This window comes from Hyaena hyaena, unplaced genomic scaffold (genome assembly GCF_003009895.1).
Source record: "Hyaena hyaena isolate Hyena2069 unplaced genomic scaffold, ASM300989v1 scaffold_386, whole genome shotgun sequence".
In the NCBI taxonomy this organism is placed as follows: domain Eukaryota; kingdom Metazoa; phylum Chordata; class Mammalia; order Carnivora; family Hyaenidae; genus Hyaena; species Hyaena hyaena.
In genome coordinates this window covers 1,112,971-1,134,169 of record NW_024081020.1, presented here as the reverse complement: position 1 = coordinate 1,134,169, position 21,199 = coordinate 1,112,971, and the positions used below count along the sequence as shown (strand labels likewise).

The following is a 21,199-nucleotide window of genomic DNA, read 5'->3' as shown; positions in this document are numbered from 1 at the left end:
TAAAGTTTATTTTTGAGAGAAAGAGAGAGACAGAGTACAAGTGGGGAGAGGGGTCAGAGAGAGAGGGAGACACAGAATCTGAAGCAGGCTCTGGGCTCTGAGCTGTCAGCAGAGCCTGATGCAGGGCTTGAATTCACAGGCTGAGAGGTCATGACCTGAGCCAGAGTTGGATGCTTAACCAACTGAGCCGCCCACGCGCTCCCTTCATTTGCCATTCTCATGCCCATGAGCAGTGCCTGCTGGCTGCCCACACCCTCAACAGCATCTGGTCTTGGCACCCTTTCCACATCAGCCATTCTGGTAGGTGTGATGAAGTATCTTGTCATGGTTTTAATTTGCATTTCCCTAATAACTAATGATGCTGAGACTCTTTTAATGTGCTACTGGGGTAGATCTTCTTTTGTGAAGTGCCTGTTCAAGCCTTTTGCCCATTTTCCAAGCTGAATGGTTTGTCTTTTGACTGAGTTAGAGGCTTTCCTTGTATATTCTGGATATGAGTCTGTAGTCAGATATACACTCATTGTGAATCTTTTCTCCCAATCTGTGGCTTGCCTTTTCATTTTCTTGATAGGGATTTTGCTGAGTTTTTTAATTCGATGGGCCATCTTGACTTTAAAGCAAGGGGAAAGGTGGTGCAGCTACGTTCAGTGGCAATGCTCCTGTCAGCCAGCTCCTAGCTGTCCCTGGTATCAGATGGTGGCCGACATGTCTGCACCACGACATACTGGCATAGATCCCACATGTGCAAATCTTGTTAGGTGGCTTCAGCTATGACACCAGCTTAGAAGTGTTAACTGACCACTTCACAGAAAATTCTCAGCATTCCTTTGTGCGTTTCCTACAGATAGTTTTTTCTTATTCTGAAATTAGTTTTATTTCTTTCTTCCTTAATCTTTTATGAAATGTCTTACCAGGGAGTTCAGCTGGACTCCCTAGGGCTCTAACATTACACGGTGAAAGATCTGTACCAATCAACATAAAGTACCTTCAGCAGTAAATTACAGAAAGAGCTGAGAAATGAATGCGAATTTTAAAATACTAGATGAAAATTAATTTTATGCTGGAGTCTTCAACCTACCCTACTAGGAAGTCTAGGCAGTAGCTGATGGTGACAACAGTTACACGGTGACAAAGCCGGGCCGGCAGCCCAGTGAGCAGGGCCTGACAACACGGCGACAGAACAGGCAGTTCCACTGCGGGAATACTCTCTCAGAATGAAAGTAAAGGCTGCGAGAATACACGTGTCAGTCTAAACAACGGCTTATTCTGAAGACACAGGACAAAGAAGGAAACGTTTAACTAACAGCTTTCCCACAGCATTCTACCCCGCGGAGGGTCCCCCAGGCCTCCTGGATGCGGAAGGCTTAGGAGGCTGCTCTGCAGGGAAGACGGTCAGGACAGGCGGTGGGGACCACTGCCCTCCCAAACACCCCACAGCTCTCCGGCAGCCCTTCCAGTTAGGTGGGGCCTCATCACAAGCCTGGCTGGCGGGCTGTGGGCAGAAGCCGTCCCCTGCTATAGTGACCACAGCAGGGAGGTCACAGGGCGCTGCAGCAGAAGACACAAGCCTAGAGACTAAGAGGCAGCTTCGTGGCGGCAGGAAAGCAACATCCACGGTGTTAAACTGCTGACATTTCGGGGCTGTGATTACGCTACCAGCCTGATGAACGCAGACACACTATCATTTTCCTGCCTTCCCCTGCTTTGTTTTTTCTTGCATTTAAAAAAAGTTTTAATTACTTTATTCAACAGAGGAGACATTTTCCCTTTAGGATTACTTCTAAACACACATCTTAGAACAAAAAGTAGCATTTATTTGGTGTTTTACTATTTATAAAACACTTTTCTGAATAAATTATTGCCTACCATAATCCTATTTGTTACCTACAGGCAAAAACTGATACAAAATATTTCCTCGTTAAGTGCTGTGACCAGATAAATTAAATTACAAATTGCATTAGTTTGCTGACATTCCAGTGCCTCACATAATGCATATTTATGTGTACTGGGAAATGAAATGTTGTGAACATCTTAAATATCTGCTAAATGATGCAAATTTTCTTCCAAAAACTAGGATTGTAATAAGTCATAAAATTCCATTTTCAGTCTCTAAGACTGGGTTCAGTAGCCAGACATTTAAGAATTCTCTTAATGTAATCTCAAAGTAGCAACTGACTTGGTAATCTGAATAGGAGCAGAAAAGAGTGATGTTACATCTTCAGAAAGACAGAAAAGGTAGAAACCACATTCACGACTTGATACTTTGCTAAAGTCATCCTTGAAACTGAAATTTCTGCTTCCAATGCCAAAGTTGGTTACACTGCAGACTTTAAGGAACCTAGTGCCGCCATGAGGTGGGCTGGATCATTCTGTCAGCACCAGGAAGACGGGCTTTCGCTTCTTGTGTTCGTGATGTCAGAACGCTTATAAAGACGAGGCCAAAACTGAAGAGCAGAGCACAGATAAATCACATCCCTGACCACGCTGGTGGCAACTTGGAGGTGGATTAACTAACGGTGGTGCTCTCTGGACCTGCTTGTTAGGCAGTTTGGTGATGATCAGTATCAAAGCCAAAGACAGGATTCAAACTCATAACCCAGAATTACTTAGAAACAGGGCTAACGAGTAATAACCACTTTCCCTGATGCTCTAATTTCCTGCTGCACGTGGATGAGGCCAAGCATGCGGTACCCCCACCGGTGTGCAAATGCCACAGGGTCAGACCACGGCAGCCTCCCCACAGAGCAGGTGCAGGGCGCGGGATGGGAAAGCGTCCTGACGGGAACACTGACCGAAGAAAGCTTGGAGCAGGGTGGGGGACATTCTTGGCTGAGGCCTGAAGAAGCGGAGGGAGGAAAGAGCTGGGAAGACATTCTAGGCCACGGCAAGATGAGCATGGCCCGCGCACGCCTACTGCACGAGGGACCTGGCTGGTGGCCGGCTGCACCAGGCCGGGCGAGGATGGCTGGGCCAGGCTGCGGTGGCCCCAGGCGCCACCCGGATGCCGGGGCGGTGGGCAGCTATTTGAGGTTGAGGGTCCACCCCTGCAGCGGTCTGGGGAAGACAGGTCTGGCCACCGTGGGGGGAGCGGGGCAGGCCTGGCGTGCGAGGCGGTTCCCGCAGGAGAGCACGCATTGAGGAGGGGCCCCTGGCCCTGGCACTGGGGGACAGAAGCAAGGACAGAGCCTAGGAGACCCTCTGGGGTAGATGGCAGAGACACCGCTGATGTGCTGGCCACGGAGGATTCTGCCTTTTCCAGAAGAATTTAGCAGGAGCAGAGGAGTGAAATCAGAAAAAAGGTATGTTTGGGAGAGAAGAGTTTCACCCTCAGACGAAATGCTCACATGCAGTCATACTCCTGCCGAGGCCGTGTTTCCTTTCACTGCTGCGAGCACCCACCATGGCCAGCTTGTAAAGAGCAATCAAGGTGAGCAATCCAAGGCAGGATTGTTACCAAGATGACCACACTCTCTACTCGCTACTACTCCACGCGTGCCGCCCGACGACAGCTTGCCAAGGACGCCCACACGTGGGGCTCAGGGCAGGGAGCACGCACCTGAACTCAAACCCGCATCCCCTCACTTACAGGAGAATTTAAACCGCTTGACTCACCTATTAGTCCCACAGGCTGCACAGGCCACATGTGGAGAGAGCCCGGCAACAACCCTTGGCGGTCTGTGCCGGCCTTTCACAGCCCTCCCCACCGACCCCGGCCCTGGCGCAGCGGGAGGCCAGCACCCCTCCTGCGCCACCCTGCCCACCTCCCCTGGCCCAACACGCCATCTACCAATTCAGGACTGCATTCTCCTACGCTCAGAAAATGATAAAAGGGCTCTTTGTCCATCACTTCAGTGTCTGCTGGCAACCCGGATAAAAAATATACAATCTAGAGCTCAGACTAAGAAAGGCACCAGGCACATGGCTGGACTCCCCCACCAGCCTGTGGCGCGACGCAGCTCATGCTGGCTCAAGAAGGACCCCGTGCAAGACACCTGCCCAAGAAGCTCACGTCTACACAGGATGCTTCTACACACCCTCCCCCTGCTGTGGGGAGGCTGTTCCATTACGGAGGGGGAAACTGTGGTCCAAAGGGAACCCAGCAGTTCACCCAGGGTCCTGGAGCCTGCTCAGAGTGAGTTCTCTTAAACTGAGCCTCAATCCCTGCAAAGCTGAGCATCTCCACCTGGAAAGAATGGCCGCCACCCTGGTGAAGCTCACACGGACACCTGAGACCTGCGACCGCGCAGCCGGTGCCAGGAGGGAGGCATGAGCTGTGGGTGCCTGCCGGCCCCAGACGGAGCCGGTTTGGGCAGCGTGCAGCCTGGCCCAAGGCCATCCGCTCTGCACCCACTTGGGCACGTCGGCATCCTGAGGGACGGGGGTGGGGGGTGCTACGGGGAGACAGCTCTGCCGTCGCCCAGCCTGTGCAGAAGAGCAAGGGCCCTTGGGATCCAGTGGTGGCAGGATGCAAACCGTGCCCTGGCCTTTGGAGCTCCTGAAGGAGCGGCGGCACCTCCCAGGCTGGGCTGGATGGGGCTGCGAGAAAGGCTCAGGCCAGGAAGACCTCTGAGTGGTGACAAGGCTTCCCGAGGGCAGGTGGGAGGCCACCATCACCAGCACTCAGGGACCTGAGCAGCTGCAGCCCGGTTGGGTTAGTCGCCATTGGTGATGGTGGCTGGCAAACCCTCAACAGCTGGAAGGTGACGGCCTCGCTACTGGGTTAGGTTCAAGTGACAGAGCGTGAGGCCAAAAGCCTAAGTCATCAAAATGACCCTGGAACATTCCTATTTTTAGTATACGTGCTGCTGAAGGGAGCGTGACCCTGGAAAATTCCTATCAGAGCAGAGTTCGCTTCCTCATTGAGAGCCAACCTGCCTCTTTAGTTATGAACCTGGATGGTATCTGGGGGTCCTGCTGGACAGAAGAAGAATGGGCCCTCGATGCAGCACCCGGAAGGGGCCCCGTGGGCTAAGCCACCGGATGGTGAGACAGCCCGGCAGCCAGAGACGCAGCCACACAACGGGCCTCCTGGTCTTTTTTCTTGCTCTCTTTCCCGTTCTCTCTGTATATGAATATTTGTGTGTGTGTGTGTGTGTGTGTGTGTGTACACACTAATATGTGGCTAACTATGTATAATATATCTTACTACATATATATTTTAATATAAAGTCTATATTACATGAAAATACATTTCAATATATATTTTTAACGTAAAATACATTTGTTGTGTGTATATATATATATATATATATATATATATATATACACACATACATATGTTTTTTTTTTTCTTTTAGGGAAACTCTAAATCCAATGTGGGGCTTGAACTTACAACTTGGAGACAGAGTTGATGCTCTACTGAGTCCGCCAGGCACCTCCTTCCTTTTTTCCCTAACGAGTACATGTGGTTGAATTCTCAAATATGAAACACTCATACAATTCAACTTTACCACCTACCCAACAAAAACACTGGTTGTCTGTTCACCAACGTGGGAAAGTTTAGGACAGGGGAGTGTTCCTAAGGCTCAGGGGGGCCTTCTGGAGCAGCCTAGAGCAGCTCCGCCTTCAGCCAAGTCTCCAGCGTCAGACGGGCCACACATAAGCTGCGGGTTGATCAAGAAGACGCCTGGAAAAGAGCCTCCTGCCGCGGGCTCACTCTATTGTCTTGCCTCTTGGAATACAAATGACTTACTGAAACAGGAGGCTCAAGAGGAGAGTCGCGGCGAAGAGAGACACACGTCATCCCCTCATTCTGCCCGAGAAAGAATGGACACTGGCTTCGGGGCGCTGCTCTAGCTTCAAAGAGACAGGCGCACGGAGCTGACACTGACGGAGGACACGCCTGTCCTTGCAGACCTGAAGGGCACTCATGCGCCATGCTGAGCGGGAGCGTCAGGTTCTAGCGGCCACTTGCCCTGAGCAGGCGCTCCTCCTGGGCTCCGCGAGCACTGGAAGCTGGAAAGGGTGAGGCTCCCTGTACAATGAATGAGGCCCATTTAATCTGCACAAGGAGCTGATCAATGTCCTGAAATCCAGTAACTTACACAATGTCCTATGAGAATTCACACAAATGGAGAGGTGCTTGCATGGCTCAGTCGATTACATGTCCAACTCTTGATTTTTGGCTCAGTTCGTGATCTCACAGTTCGTGGGATCGAGTCCTGCATCAGACTCTGCACTAACAGCACAGAGCCTGCTTAGGATTCTCTCTCTCTCTCTCTCTCTCTCTCTCTCCCCCACCCCCCGCTTCTGTGCCTTCCTGGCTCTCTCTCTCAAAACAAATCAGTAACCATGAAAACACAAGGACTTCCCGCAAGCTGACCCGGGGCCTACCTAGCTGGGACAGGTCCAGCCTCGTCCAGTGCAAGCCTGTGGGGCAGCTCCTGGACAGCGTCCTGATGAACACCTGCCCGAGGCCGTCCAGGGCCCACAGGGCGTCCTGGCACGCCGCGTACGCCCTCATCTCGGCGTCGGGAGGCAGCTGCACCGTGGAGGGGCGGGACTGTGCGTTCTGGGCGCTGACGCTGCACAGGTCCTTGCTGCTCTGGCACAGCCACAAGGAGCTTCCTGTGGAAGAGGTTCATGTTTGTCACTGACGAAATGGCCTCTGGGCAGCTGATGCCTGATGGCTCCCCGCGTGGGAGGCGCTCCATGTGCTTTGAGTCAGAGGTCAGAGGCGACCCCCCAACAGCCAGCCAGTTAAGAAACAAGCCTGAGATGTTCTAAAGGGAGGAAAGAAAGCAGGGCTTGTGAGCTCCGATGAAGGCTGCAAAGTTGGCTTAGCAGCTCTGACCTTGGACGTTCTGCAAGGGCTGGAGAGTCATTGACTTGGTTGTGCCTGGCGCTCTGGAGGGAGTGACGTCAGCAATATCTCAGAAGGATGGAACCAAAGCCCCCTGTTCTTGTCTTGGGGTTGGAGGTGGGTGGGTGGGCTGGGAGGTGGGGGAAGCTGGAGGGCCTCCTCTCCTCTCCAGCCTCTCCTCAAAATTCACCCTCTCCCTCCCCACCATTTTTAAAGCCCTTTAGGCTTAACAGATTCAGCTTAAAATGTGGACCTCTGAAAGTTAGAACCTCCATGATAATAATTGTCTAAAACTTGTGGCCAGATAGGTTTTAGAATTCACATGTTTTTGGTTTTGAAAATCTAAGGTGGTGGACCTGCCATGGATTTAAGTAACAGCTTCAGGGAGCCAGGCAGCACCAGAACGCAGGCCGAATCAGGGGGATGAGCAGCCTCACGTCGGGTTCAGGTCAGGTCTTGCTGCCAAATGAATTTGTGTCACTCTCAGGAAAGAACTACGCTTTTCAGAGCTTACAGATTTCAGAACTGTGGTCAGAATGATCAGGCAAGAAAACGTTATTCTGTCCAGGCAAGTTAGCCAAATCCTAGTGGGACTAACGGCTTGACTCACCAGCTGTCTCGTCTGGACCACAGGCTTTTCAGCATCTTCCCATCCGGCCCTCGGTGCGATCCTCCGAGGGGCCTCCGGCCACTTCCCACAGGGGCTACCTGACTGCCAGGCCCCCAGCTCCCTGGGCCCCTGCACTGCCTCTCTCAGCTCCAAACGCCGTGCTCTGGGCGGGAGGGGAGCCCTGAGCGGAGTCCGCAAGACATCTGCCCCTGCAGGGGAGGCCTGTCCCAACAGGGCACAACTCACCAGAGGCTGTGAACCAGACCGCAAGAGGCTACAGGAGGCGACAGAAGACCTCCCAAGGGGAAAGGGGAAGGTACCCGGAGAAGCCTGGTGCCTACTGGCTGCGGTGCTCCGGCCCCTGACGTGTCGCCGGGAGTCTCCACCTGTGGCCCTGGCGGGACATCGATTCTCCTCTCCTTTGGAATGACATCTTGCCTTTAGACTCACTCAACATCCCCGCACTAGACCTTCCCTCCTGGGCAGGCCTATCCAGCCGCGGGGGCCTCGGCGCGGCCAACAAGGGACACTTGCCCGTGAAGCCACTGCCCTGTCTCTGATGCCCACCCAGCCACGCACCATCCCAGCGAGGCCGTGGTCAGACCACGGCTTTCACCTTTCAGCGGCCAATCCATGCACTACATTTCTCAACCAACCTTCCTTTGTGGGAGCAGTGGAGGCCAGCACAAAGGCCCATTTTGTTGCAGAAGCTGTCCCACGGGGAACAACATTATTCCAGTAAGTGCCTAGAAGGAATGGGAAGCATTTTAAAGAAAGAAGAAAACACATACACACCAGAGCTCTGGTTCTGGACAACTGGTCTTTAAACCTCTTACAGCTAATTCTTGAGTGCCCTTAGATGAGGAGGCCCACACCAGTGCTGTGAGGCCAGTCCCTGCTTTTCCTTTCCATGCTGACATGCAGAGCCCAGTCCTGCCCGCAGTCGGGTGGGTGAGTGCGTGGGGGAGTTGTGCAGAGGGAAGAGAGATGGAAAAAATGCACGAAGCTGCGCTTCACTCACAGAAATGAAGCCCTCGTGGGTACATGTGGATTCATAACAACTCTACAGATCTTGTCAGAGCCTTGCATTCTCCACAGTGAAAGAACTTTTCCTCTAGTAAATGGATTACCTTCTCCTACTGAGCTCTTTAGTTTGGGTGGAGTTTTTCATTTGAATGTGAAATTACGAACATAAAAATGAGCTCCATCTGCCATTTCTATATCATCCCAGATTCCCAGTAGAAACTGATCACACACCAGCCAAATGCTGGTACCCTAGTTATAGAACGACATATTAAAAAAAAAAGGAAACTGATACAAAGCATAAAGAAGCCCTCAATTACAAACACTTCACACGCTGGCACCAAATTATCTCCTAAAGTTGAGATCATAAAGTTTTTGTTTCAATGCTGGCTTTAAAGTGAAGCTGCCGGGGCGCTTGGATGGCTCAGTCGGTTGAGCATCCGACTTTGGCTCAGGTCATGATCTCACGGTTCGTGGGTTCAAGCCCCGCGTCAGGCTTTGTGCTGACAGTTCAGAGCCTGGAGCCTGTTTCAGATTCTGTGTCTCCCTCTCTCTCTGACCCTCCCTGCTCATGCTGTCTCTCTCTCTTAGAAATAAATAAAACATTTTTTAAAAAATTGTTAAAAAAAAAAGAGTGAAGCTGCTGATCAGGCAACATAAAAAGCAAAGCGAATCACCCACCGACGAGACTGCCTTTGGCGACGTGGAATTCGTTCTTGCCTGAGGAGATCCAGACGCCGCTGTTGTTGACCCCGAGAAGGCTCGGCTGGCACTGAAGCTGCTGGGACCAGAAGGCCGTGCGCAGTTTATCTGCCACCTTCTCAACGGGCACCTGGGCTGCTGTGGCCACGGAGTGCGTGGCGTGGATTATGGTCTGGAATAAGCTGCACTGGTCGAACACCACATAGTCTGTGACGCTCACCTGGAGGGGGAGACGGGAGGACACCCTTCTCTCAGGGCGGTCACGAGCGCCCTCCATCTGCGCCCCAGCTGACAGCAAAGTTCGGCCCCGTCCAGCAGACCCCCAACATGCGTGTGCACGTGCACACCATGTGCACAAAACAAGTCCGGCAGGACCCACCAAACCACCAACCGTAACTAATTCTGAGGGTTAGATTCAGAGGGATGGAAGAAAACGTCCCCTCTTGTCTCCTATGTTTTTATAGGACACGGGTCTGTCACAACCACATGTATTACTGTTGTGATTACCTGTGACCCCCTCCGCCCCCCGCAGACTTTTATTCTAATCAGTGAGAATGGGTGATTTTGCTTTCAAATTTAGGTATTTCCCGCGGACACTAGTGTGCAGTCCTCAGAATCACAACACGGATTAGAGAAGGTATCACAAGCAGGGCCACCATCTGAACCAGGCCTGTCGGTGAAGATGCCAGTCCAATGGCACGAGCCGGGGCCACCCTGGACGTGACAGGCATACCCTGGTTCTCGTGTGCAAGCTGCTTCTCTAACATCCCCAAAGCCACTCTCCAGGGCATCTCTGGGGAGAACCTCTCCCTGTTTGGCAGCTCTGGTTGTTAGAAAGTTCTTTCTAAGATGGTCAAATTCCACTTGACCCTCATGGATACTTCTGCCCCGTCGGGCTGAATTACAGAGAATGCCGCCCCCTATGCCTAGGACAGCCTCGTGCAGGCCACGTCCCCAGGTCATGCGCAATCAAGTGAAACGGACATCATTTATTATAGGGAACTTCATTTATGATAAACAAAACCAAGTAAAAAGGAAATTACTGTAACACTTTGTACTTGATTAAGTGTACAAATTTGCCTTTTTTTTTTTTTTTTAACCCATGAAAGGATGAGCCAACTGCCCTGACTGAAGTTGAAGTGAACGTCAAACCACAAAGCACCCCATGGCCCCGTTTCCCACTGCCAGCGAGCGCTCCGCCAGCCCAGCTGGGCGGTCCCCATCACAGCCCATAGAGCGCTGCACACGGGGCTCTGGGGTTCATGACGCGTACTGCTGGGTCCGCCCCAGGGAGCGCTGCTCTTCCCTGGGGGTGCGCACGCCAAGGCCATGCAGCAAGCCTGTGACAGACTGTTTCAGCACCCAACCCCCCGCAGAGAAGCAGGATGCATATTAAAGAAAAGAAAGGTTTAGCAGCCAAACAGAAAGCTGGCTCTGGCGCCACAGGGAAATCAGTCTCACGGTAATGAAAATAACTCTGCTTCCAAATACCTCGAAGATGATTCTGTCAAATTAAATTTCTCTAAAGATAGCGTTCTCAATATTATGATAAAATGGTATCTAACTTTCTTCAAGCTATTTAAAAATGGAATTTGGTACATACATGAGAGAGAGTGTGCGTGTGTATAAAACCATATAATACAGTTAGAAACATGGAGAGGATGATTTTAAAGTCAACGACTTCTCAGATAGTATCTGGCATATCAAATTAGAGACATATGTACACATATACTTATTCATCAAAGAGCAAACACAACTTATTTTTCACATTCTCACCTGAAAGACCTAAGCGCCACGAATGAAAGACCTGTCTTCGACTCAGCAAGTCTGAGGCAACAATAAAACCTGACCCTGGGGTGCCCGGGGGCTCAGTCGGTTAAGCAGCTGACTTCGGCTCAGGTCATGATCTCACAGCTCATGGGTTCGAGCCCCACACTGGGCTCTGTGCTGACAGCTCAGACCCTGGAGCCTGTTTCAGATTCTGTGTCTCCCTCTCTCTCTGCCCCTCCCCTTCTCAGGCTCTGTCTCTCTCTGTCAAAAAATTAAATAAACAAACAAAAAAATGAAAGCCTGAACCAGTGGAGACAAACACTAAAGGGACACTGCGTATTTTTCAATTGCTGAGGGTCAGAACAACCTCACTGACGGCAGCAGGAGGCAGGGGCGGCTACGGCCACACTGAATGCTACCAAAGAGGGGGAGGAACATGTCCTTTGAAAACACATTCTAGGCCACCCCGGCTGGGAGCAAGTCACGGAAGATAGCTTGCTCACACCTCCTATGATGCTGAGTGTCTCCTTTTCTGGGAGCGCGTGGGAACATTCTCCTTTCTTTGTTGAAACGCTGCCTGCTTAGAGGCCTTCAGAACAAGTGGAGACACATGACTTGTAACTGTGAGCTGGGCTCCAAACCTACCGCCCAGCTCTGCTTAGCACGTGTGTTCAGAGTTAAACTTCATCATTACCTAGGTCTTCAAAAGGCTATCCCTGGGCTTGTTTAGCATATGAGGATGAATTAATAACACATAAACAGAAAAAGAAATAATAAACAGAATTGTAAATTTTAGCAAAGAGAGCTTAAGGAGGTACCTCCTACAACGAAAAGCCCTTGACATTTCTAATGTGCTCAAACACAGCAAAGTTTAACTCAACAAAGAGTAAAAGTGAGTGTTCTTAATTCAGTCCAAACTTCCCAGTCTCTACGGACAAGACGGGGGCTATAAATGGGAAGCAGAGCCTCCAGCCTGGGAAGACACTGGCCAGTGGCCCTGCAGTGGAGTACCTACTTGCCACCAATGGTCGTCATCTCCCTGGGGCTTCTTGGAAACGATGCCAGTCCTGAACCACAGGTTTCCTCGGATGTCCAGGGCCCACAGAGTCTGCTGGTCCCCGAGAGTTACACAGACTGGCTCCAAAGCCTGCCTCTCACTGGAAATGGAAGACAACACAGCATCAGCACCCACGCTCCAAGGGTCCAGCGTTGACTAGGAACATCAGCATCGAGAGTCTCCTGGCTGGGTTTGGACCCCACCCATAAGTTCTTAGGACGGAAGCTTGAAGTTTGAGTCACATTACTGTGCAGTGTATGTTGTTTAAATGTGTGCAGCTTCTGAAAGACATATTGAAGACCCAGCCTGGCAGGGACAGCCCTCGGGAGAAAACACCCGACGAGAAAAGTACGTGGGCACATAAGGGACCTGAGGCTGGCGTGCCTCTGCCTCACTGCCCCCCCTGCACAACTGAGCGAGCAGAGGCGCCCCTGCTGGGTGCCAGGCTGTGCTGGGTGGCAGCGGCTGGGCAGATGCGATCTCGCTGCGGGTGGTGCCCTTCTCCCTGGCACCCCTCTGGTGAAGCCCCCGCCAGCTTTGAGTCTCGGCCAGGCTGTGCTCTCTGGTTCAGGACCATGCACGCTAACTGGCACCAGCTGCTTACGTGGTACCCTCGGAGCAGGAGCCCAGGGAGGGGAGGGCTTAGGGCAGTCCCCCCCTACCCACCCCGTGCACCCAGCCCAGCCTGCGGGAGGCTCACAGAAGCTACCTGCTCAAGTTTACCAGGCTGCGAGGTTCAAACCAAGGGGAGCCTAGTCTCATTTTCCTAATTAGCAACATGATCTGATGGTAATTCTGTAAATAAAATTTTGAATGGTAAAAACCCAATGAATTACAATTAAGAGATCGATTACCACGGACTAGGGTGATGATAAAGGAAAACGTTTGGCCCTAAACCATTGAGACTGTGCACAGAAACCACCTGACAGCACCGGGCCATGAAGAGACTGTCACGAGGGACTGGTGACGGTGTGACACTCGGGGTGACACAAGAGGGCAGCAGCATGTCAAAAATCTGAGTCCTGACCCAGTGCCCAGTCTGCCGGGCAGAGGCAGGCGCAGGGCATCTCGGAGCTCAGGCTGCTGCCGCGGCCCCCGCAGCCCAGAGAGCGCTACCAGGGCGGACAGCTTCCGAGCAGCAGCCCTGGCCACGAAGGGCTCATGTGGGTGCCTTAAGGGGAGTTGAGCAGACAGAGAACCAAGGGTGGGACCAGCTGGCCAACGCGAGGCCTCTGCTCCTCCTGCGGCTACCTGACGATGTCGCACGTCCACTGCTCGCCCTCAGGACAGAAGCTGCTCACGCCCTCCCGGAACAGGAGAGCCCTCTGCTCCGTCAGCGCCCACACCACGCTGCTCCGGGCAGTGATCTGGGACAGCGGGTACGGACAGTCCACCTTTACGGCTCTGGCACAGGGGCGATCCACACTGAGACCTGCCAGGGCGACAGACAGGAAGCCCCGAGACACACGATCAGGATTTCACACCTCATTTGTATCCTGTTGTCTGCTGCTTTTCCTAGTTTTGGTATTTTGCCGTGTTCTTTCGTAATAAGTCCTTTGTCTTTCTAAGGTCTAGTCACCGAACCGTGAAGCTGTGCTGTGGTATGGCATCTATCGGAAGTGTTTTCAGATGCACTTTGAAAATGGAAGGGGTAACAGCTCGAACCCTTCGGGGTCCCAAAGTACCTTACGATGTCCAGAAAGAACAAGACCCAGAGCAGGAGAGGCCAGAGCCTAAGCCAGGCAGCCCAGGCCAGGAGCAGTGCCACCCACAGACGCCTTCCCGTGCCCTGTGGCTACGGCCCTCGGAGCGCTGGGTGAGTGAGCTGCCACGGTGGCTGCTGGGGACAGCAGAGCTCCGAGGCCTCCGGCCATCGTCTGACCCTCCGCGGGGCAGCTCTGACCAGGCGGCGGACCTCCCCCTCGCCTCACCTAGTTGAGGGGGGCCGGGGTCCCCAGATGGAAGGCCAGGGCAGAGCTCAGGGTCCCTACTCCCCGGCCAGGGCTCTTGCCCCCACCTCTGTGCAGCCTATCTGATGAGCTGGAAGGCTCTCCTCGGGAGCTGGCAGAGAAGCTGGTGACTAAGCTCAGGGTCCCCATCCTCCCCGGTGTCGGCCTGCAGGGAGTCCTCACTGCTCGAGTGTGAGCCCCGCCTGCTCACAGAAGCACCCTGCGCACCGCGTCCCTGGCTACACACCCTGCGCGCCGTGTCCCTGGCTGCACACCCTGCGCGCCGCGTCCCTGGCTGCACAGCCCGTCCTCAACCCGGGGGGGCGGGGTCACCTGCAGGGCTTCCTATCCCATAGACCCTCAGGCCAGCGCCTGAGACTCACGCAGTAGGTCTGGTACCACTGGCTGTTGGGTCACCCCCTCCTCAACCCCAGGCCAGAAGCACTCCGTTCCCCAGCAGGAATGAAACTCAAATGTCCTTGGAGACTGGATATGCCTCTGCCTTTCCAGAGCTATCTGCACTTGAAGGGAGACACAGGAACGAGAAGGGGGAGAGAGGGCCGGGCACATGGCCCAGAAGCTGGCGAGGCTGACCCCCAGGCCTCCAGCAGCAGCTTCAAGGAGATGCTGGCCCTCCCACACTGAGGGCAGGGGAGCAAAGGTTTGCAATCTCAGGGCCATCCCTGGCTGACAGCTCCCAACAGAGATTAAAACGTTGTCTCCGTATCAACAATATTAAATGGTTAGAAGATAGGTTTCTACGTAAATCCAGCATGGCCTCTTGATAATTAAAAAGGAACTCGGTGCCCCATATCCCTTCCGGATGCCGGCACACCACACGCCCTTGGGGACACTCCATTGTGCTGACGGGACAGCAATGTTCACTCTCATTACACATGGTGCTTAATAAGCAAGTCCCCACCCCGGGTCTCCTGCAGCAGCTCACAGTTCCCCTCAGGGCAATTTATCAGCACAAGTTGAACTGCTACTTTGATCAAATAATTTCTCGTTGTTTCTTCCTGATCCATCTGTAAAGTATAGAGAAGCAGGGCTCTGACCTGGCTGAAAAAAACCCAGCCATCACCTGAAGGAACAAAGGACTCTAATGTCATTTCCCTGTTATTGCTTCCTGTTAAGACCTGATACTGCGGCACGTGTGACAAGCAATGGCTGGCCAGGAGGAGAAGAATCTGTTTCTCTATCTCACTAAATAATCCTATTAAGTCTTGCCTTAAATTTGTCCTGAGTTGAATGTGAGTCAATAGCGGGAAATTGCTAATATATTCCAATGGCAAATACTGTCTTTCCAGAAATGTTTTAATTTAAATTGATTTGTGGCTCCTTAGTCATTGCGACTGTTAGAAGCATGTCCCTAATAAAGTGAAGGACAGCAGGAAGCAATGGTCCCCAAACCACCAGGCGCTGGGCCACAGCCTTCGGTCACCTGTCTGCAGGTATACGTCTCCATTTGTCCTGATGATCCAGGCCGTGTCATCACTCAGGGCCACGAAAACTGCCTGCGGCAGCGCCTCATACCAGTGCCGCTTTCCCTTGATGGTCACTTTTCCACAAGCAAAAGCTCGGTTGGACTTCTGTTCAATCTTCCAGAGAAGGGCTCCTACAGAAATATAAATGCTATTCACTATCCAATAAATCTTGCAACTTAGGGGAAAAAAACTCCATTCTGGGGAGAGAGATTTCTAAAATCCCTTCTCTTCCTTCTGCTTCGACCCCAACTGAGGAAAGGGCTCGAACTCACGAACCTTGAGATCAAGACCTGATCTGACAGGTCATGATCTCATGGTGTGTGGGTTCAAGTCCTACTTTGGGCTCTGCACTGAATGCAGAGCCTACTTGGGATTCTCTCCCTCTCTGTCCCTCCCCTGCTCATGAATGCACTCTCTCTCTAAATAAACAAACATTAAAAAAAAAGGACCAGAGTTGAAGTCAGGACTCTTGGAAATCAAGAGTCAGATGCTTAACAGACCAAGCTGCCAAGGCGTCCCTCTAATGTCTGACTTCTACTCCAATGTCTCAACAATAAGCCAGTTACTATGAGGCAAATACACAGAAATGCTTGTATTCTAGCTACCCACCCTAACAGGTGAGGTGGCCAACATTATGCCAAAACAGATGAGCAAATGGTTCTAGACAGCTAGGGGAGGTACAGGCTGAAAGTGTGGTGGAACCTCATTCAGGAAACATCTGCTCTGGTTCACAAAAAATGGTTAGCCTGAGCACAGCCTGTGAGAATGAATACAGTTTTCTTTTATACTCAGGGAGTAGATTATTTGGCCAAAGCAGACACATGGCTCATTAAAAAATAATTTCTAGGAAGGAAACCAAATAATCTGAACACATCCAACACATCCACGGGCCCACCTTCATTCGTTCAGTTCCTTTAAAGCAACAATAAGAAACAAACACATTTTATTTTTCAATCAGCCTGAAGGCCTTCATTTTTGAAACACATTTCCTTTTTATAAGGAGTATGTTAATCTCTTAAAAAAAAAACCCTCAAACTTCAAGCTCTTTGTATAGCTTATAAAAACAGTTTTACGAGGGGCGCCTGGGTGGCTTAGTCGGTTAAGCGTCCGACTTTCGCTTAGGTCATGATCTCGCGGTTCGTGGGTTCGAGCCCCGCTTCGGGCTCTGTGCTGACTGCCAGCTCAGAGCCTGGAGCCTGTTTCAGTCTGTGACTCCCTCTCTCTCTGACCCTCCCCTGCTCACGCTGTCTCTCTCTCTCTCTCTCTCCTAGAAATAAATAAAACATTAAAAAAAAAAAAGTTTTACGTGTCACCATTGCAATTAACAAAAAACCCAAAAATCCAAACTAGACATCCATTTACACTATTTGTTAACTGAGATCAATTCCGGTGGGAGAACCCCCACCCCCCTCCCGTGCAGGAGCAGAAACGGGCCGGTCCTGGTAAGGGGTGGCGCGGCTGCAGGGTGGGCTGGTGGGCTGGGAGCTGGGAGCCGGGGAGGCCAACCTGAGGGTGAGACCGCCACCTGCTGGACGGAGTCTTCAAACTTCTGCCAGCGAAGGCCGGCGCCGGGCAGCGCGCTGCAGAACAGGCCACCTTTGTAGTCCAGGCACCAGAGGTACTTGTCCGACACCGCCAGGCTGAGTATGCCGCAGCCGGGGCCCGAGTACCCCATCCAGCTCTCTGCAAACTGACAGGGACAGAGCCTGCTGGGTGCCGCAGCAGAGGACAGCCCGGCACTGTCGTAGCAGGACAAGCGTCCAGCGTGTCCTTCAAGCCACAGAGCAGAGGCTCCCTGAGAAGACATGCAGGGCCCGCTGCCCGGACCCGGGCTCGAGGAGAAGTGCTCTGAAAAGGGAGCTGCCGCCCCCGACGGCCCCCGCCCCAGCCGACGCCGTGTTATCTGGTAACACTTCCTAATGCCGTGCTTACGCTGAAATGACTCAGCTTTGCGCACAGATGCACCGCACTTACACGACGTGTGTGCAAATCGTTGTTCTGAGCCTCTGATCCTCGCAGATGCGCTAAGCATAGCCCCACTCTAGCGCTGCTTCCTCACCAAGGGTTCTAGACACGGTCCCCATCACCCAACGCGGGGCACAGGACGGAGCTGATGGAAGCCTGGCCAAGACGCTCCACCCGGCGGAATTTTATAGGCTAATGTTTGGCTGTGGGGGTCCTTAAAGATCAAAGCTAAAGGAAGTCTCTGTGGTTTGTTTTCTAAAAACTGCAGAAGAAATCATGTATCCACCATCACTTGAATGCAGAGGTCAACTGCTTCACAGAGAATGGTGTCCGACCCTTCCCAACCTGGCCCTGCTCCCCGTGACAAGTCTTTTGCAACCCCAAAATTTCTGGGCTTTTCCAGCTACTGGAATGGGGGGGCACCATCAAAGGGGAGAAGTCCTCCGAGTGCCGGGTTCCCTCTCACTAGGGGAGGGAGTTCTGGCCTAGAATCTCAACAGCCCGCCCTCCCAGGACGTCACCGGCCTGGCTGGTGCCTCGCAGCCTCCCAGGGCCCCACACCCTGCTCACTCTGGCTCAGCTGAGACGATCGGCATGTACGTCTGCCTCCTCCTCCTCCTCCTCGAGATTCTGATCTCCCGACTGGCTGCCCATGCGCCATGGCACCCAACAGCACACGGGGCCTGCAGCCCAGGGCTCTCAAGAGAGGGTGGGTGCAGCTGGGACTGGGACGAAGGCCTAACCTTTCGGTGTTGGTCTCAAAACAAGTAAGCAGTACATTTCGCCCTGAAGGCGGGCGGCACAGAGGCTGAGAGACGGGACCGGGGCCAGCCCTGCGCTCCACTTGCTACGGGACCTGTGCAGCCGTTTAACCAAGTCCCGGTTCCCTCCACTGTAAAACGGGGACCACCTGAGCACCGACTTCACGGTTTGTTTTGTTTTTAGAGAAGTAAATGAGGTGAACTTATTAAGTGTTTAACGGTGTCCGGCAGGCGTCGAGAGCTGCCCAGACAACAGTCATATCAGCATCGAGACATTCTGATGGTACATTTGGGGGAAGCACACCTAAGTTCACACTCGTAATCCGCATGTTACTACTCCTTGGTAGGAAAAGTCACAATATGTGATTAGTTTTGAAACCAAATACACTGAATGAGAATTACTTGCTAAGAAGAGCACTTAAAGTCTTCTCACGTAGGACGACCGAGGGCCATCGTCCTTCACTGCGGGCATCGCCGGTGTGGACCCAACAGGAAACTGGACTCCACGAATCCACATACCTGATCCGACTTCAGAAGCCCGGGGTCCTCCGCGCCGGGCTGGCTCAGGTCCTGTAGGGAGCGACTGCCCCCAAGCTCTGTGACGCTCGTCTCCGAAGAAGAGGAAGGCAGCCCCTGGGCATAGATGTCCTCCTCGTCACTGGACGTCAGCCCCTGGTCCCGGGAAGACTGCTCAGGCCGAGGCTCCTGGGTGCAAGTCGCCGAGGCAGAGGCCAGGGGTCTTAGCCACCCTCCCGCACGCCCCACGTCATATTCCGAGGCAGCTATTTCCTTTAGGCCCGTGTCACTGTCAGTGACCGTGCGCTGGAGACATGAGCCGAGGTGGCCCGGGGCCTCCACATGCGTCAGGAAGCCATGATCCTCGGCGCCGCCTTCGTCTGCTCGGGTCCCTGGCAGCCACTGCTCGGCCTGGGGGGCCCAGTTGGGGCCTGAAGGCACCGGAGGTGAGTCCAGGAAGGGGGCTTCAGAACAAGTGCTTTGGGGGTCATCAGGCTCCATGTCCCCTGCTGCTCTCCGGGCCTGTTCTCGCCCGGGGGACTGTCTGCCATCCAGCCCATCGTCCATGGAGCAAGGCTGCTCTCTCAGTTCGGTGACACCACTACCTTCCACGGCCTCCCGCAGCTCCGAGAGCGAAGTCCACACTCCCCCGCGAGGCTCCATCCCGCCTATGTGGTCCTGCCGTGGGATTTCAGCGCCACCGGCACTCCCTTCATTCAGTGTGTCAGGGGCAGGTTCGGGCACCTCCAGGACACTGAACGCCTCGGGGTCACTGTTTTCCTGCAGCACACCATTCACCTCTCCGCTGAGGTTCCTCTCCTGGTCAGCAGACTCTGTGCTGGAGCGGTCCACGATGCTGCCCAAACTCGAGGTCATGGACAGCAGGTCTGTGCTCAAGGACCGGGGACTGTCACCCGGAAACTCGCAGCAGGGGGTTGACTCGAGGGAGCTGTGGCAGGAGACCCGGCTTCCACCTTCTGCGTGAAAATAAGAATATCTGAGATGAGGTATGACTCTGCATAAACAGTGAGATACTAAAACACAAAATTTTGGCTCAAGGAAAAAATGCATCTTAAAGGAAGGATATGTAAGTGGTGAAGTGTGACTTATCCCAACGCAGGTGTGTTTTAAACGGACGCAACCATCAGACATGCTGATGGGCTCTGAGGCCTCGCTCAAGAAATGCTAATGGGGGAAAAGCAAAGGAACAGACTAACTGCAGGCTACCCGTTTAACATGACTGAGACGCTTAGGAGACTGAGACTGTCCTTCGGTGCTGCAGGGTCTGTATCTAAGGAGGCCGAGCAGGACCGAGGAGCAGAGTTAGATGACTGCTGGTGAGATCCCACGTCTGGGACACAGCCGACGCCAAGCGTAAAGCGGTCCCTCTGTCTCCATGACTTCCTACCTGGGCTCACAGACTGTCTGGCCTAAGGTGTGGTACACGTGGACGGGTCCACATTTGCACTTAAATACTGGCAAGTGGCCTTGCAGACCTACAGGCAGGGTGGGCAGCACACCACAGGGTGCACGTTACTGGACTTGAACCTCAGCAAGCACCTGACGTGTGCGGGGCGCCCCTTTGTAACTTACGAAATACCTCACAGCAGAGCCCCTCTGTGGAGGGGGCACCCGTGCTGTCCACAGACCTTCTCTGCCTTCCCCCCCGACAGTGGGTGGGTGCTCGCTCCGTGAGGGCAGCACCCCTGCGTGAGCAGGAGTCGTGTGTGCAGTGCCACGGGCCGTACCTGACTTCTTCTTCCTCTTCTTTCTCACTTTCAGCGGCTTCACCACGAGCTCCTGCTCAAAGTCCTCCGAGCTGATGGTGCTGAATCGCTGAGAGGCGGGCTGCCCGCCCTTCCCTGGCTCTGGCGCTGCCTGCAGCCCGGAGCCACTGTCGGTGGAGTTGAGCGAGCTGCTCCTGCTCCGTGGCTCGCTGGCCACGGAGCTGGCCACAGAAGAGCCCCTGAGCCTCATCTCAGAAACCGTGGCACCCGACGGCTTCTCGGCACGCTGCCCAGAGTGCTGCTCTGTGCACCTGGATGCCTCCAGGCTGTCTCGTGCTGGGAAAGGAGAGTTGGCTTTTACTACTGGTTACTAGCGAGTCCACACGCTCCCTTCAGGCCTGCTAACCCTGAAAACCAGCCTGCCGGACTCAGACATGCTAACAAAACTAAAATAATCGCACAAAAGATTCCAACAAACGATTCTGGGCTCCAGGAAGTGCACGTACCACTCAGGAAAATGATTCACTACAGCTGCCTTCTGTAAGTAACTCAATAGTTGGGCAACACCACGAAGTATACAGCATTTCTCACATCAGCTCACAAATAATTCATGAAGAGGAGAAATGGCCTGTCTCTAAAAAAAGGGCTTAGCGATACCCCATACTTAGACTATGCCTTAATGTAACACTACTCAAAAGGCACTTGAAAAACATATGGACCTGTAATTCTATTTCTTGAAATTCAAGGAAAGACGGTAATTTCCCGCTAGCACAAAGTCAGGCCAGAGAAGTGCGTTAACCAAGTCTGCGTCCAGTGCGAGCGGAGAGCAG

General features: G+C 53.0%; 1 protein-coding gene across 4 annotated transcripts in view; it reads right to left on the bottom strand.

Moving 5' to 3' along the window:
- Positions 1 to 21,199, bottom strand: part of TECPR2 (tectonin beta-propeller repeat containing 2) — a 103,798-nt gene that overhangs the window by 36,258 nt on the left and 46,341 nt on the right. For 3 of the 4 annotated variants that reach the window (XM_039251222.1, XM_039251221.1, XM_039251220.1), the window contains exons 8-16: positions 20,391 to 20,705; positions 18,646 to 19,619; positions 16,907 to 17,090; positions 15,358 to 15,531; positions 13,216 to 13,396; positions 11,923 to 12,064; positions 9,117 to 9,357; positions 8,069 to 8,158; positions 6,334 to 6,567 (exon numbers count right to left, since the gene is read on the bottom strand). In XM_039251222.1, the coding sequence (XP_039107153.1) occupies positions 6,334 to 6,567; positions 8,069 to 8,158; positions 9,117 to 9,357; positions 11,923 to 12,064; positions 13,216 to 13,396; positions 15,358 to 15,531; positions 16,907 to 17,090; positions 18,646 to 19,619; positions 20,391 to 20,705 (2,535 nt within the window). The other variant, XM_039251223.1, reaches the window with a different exon arrangement.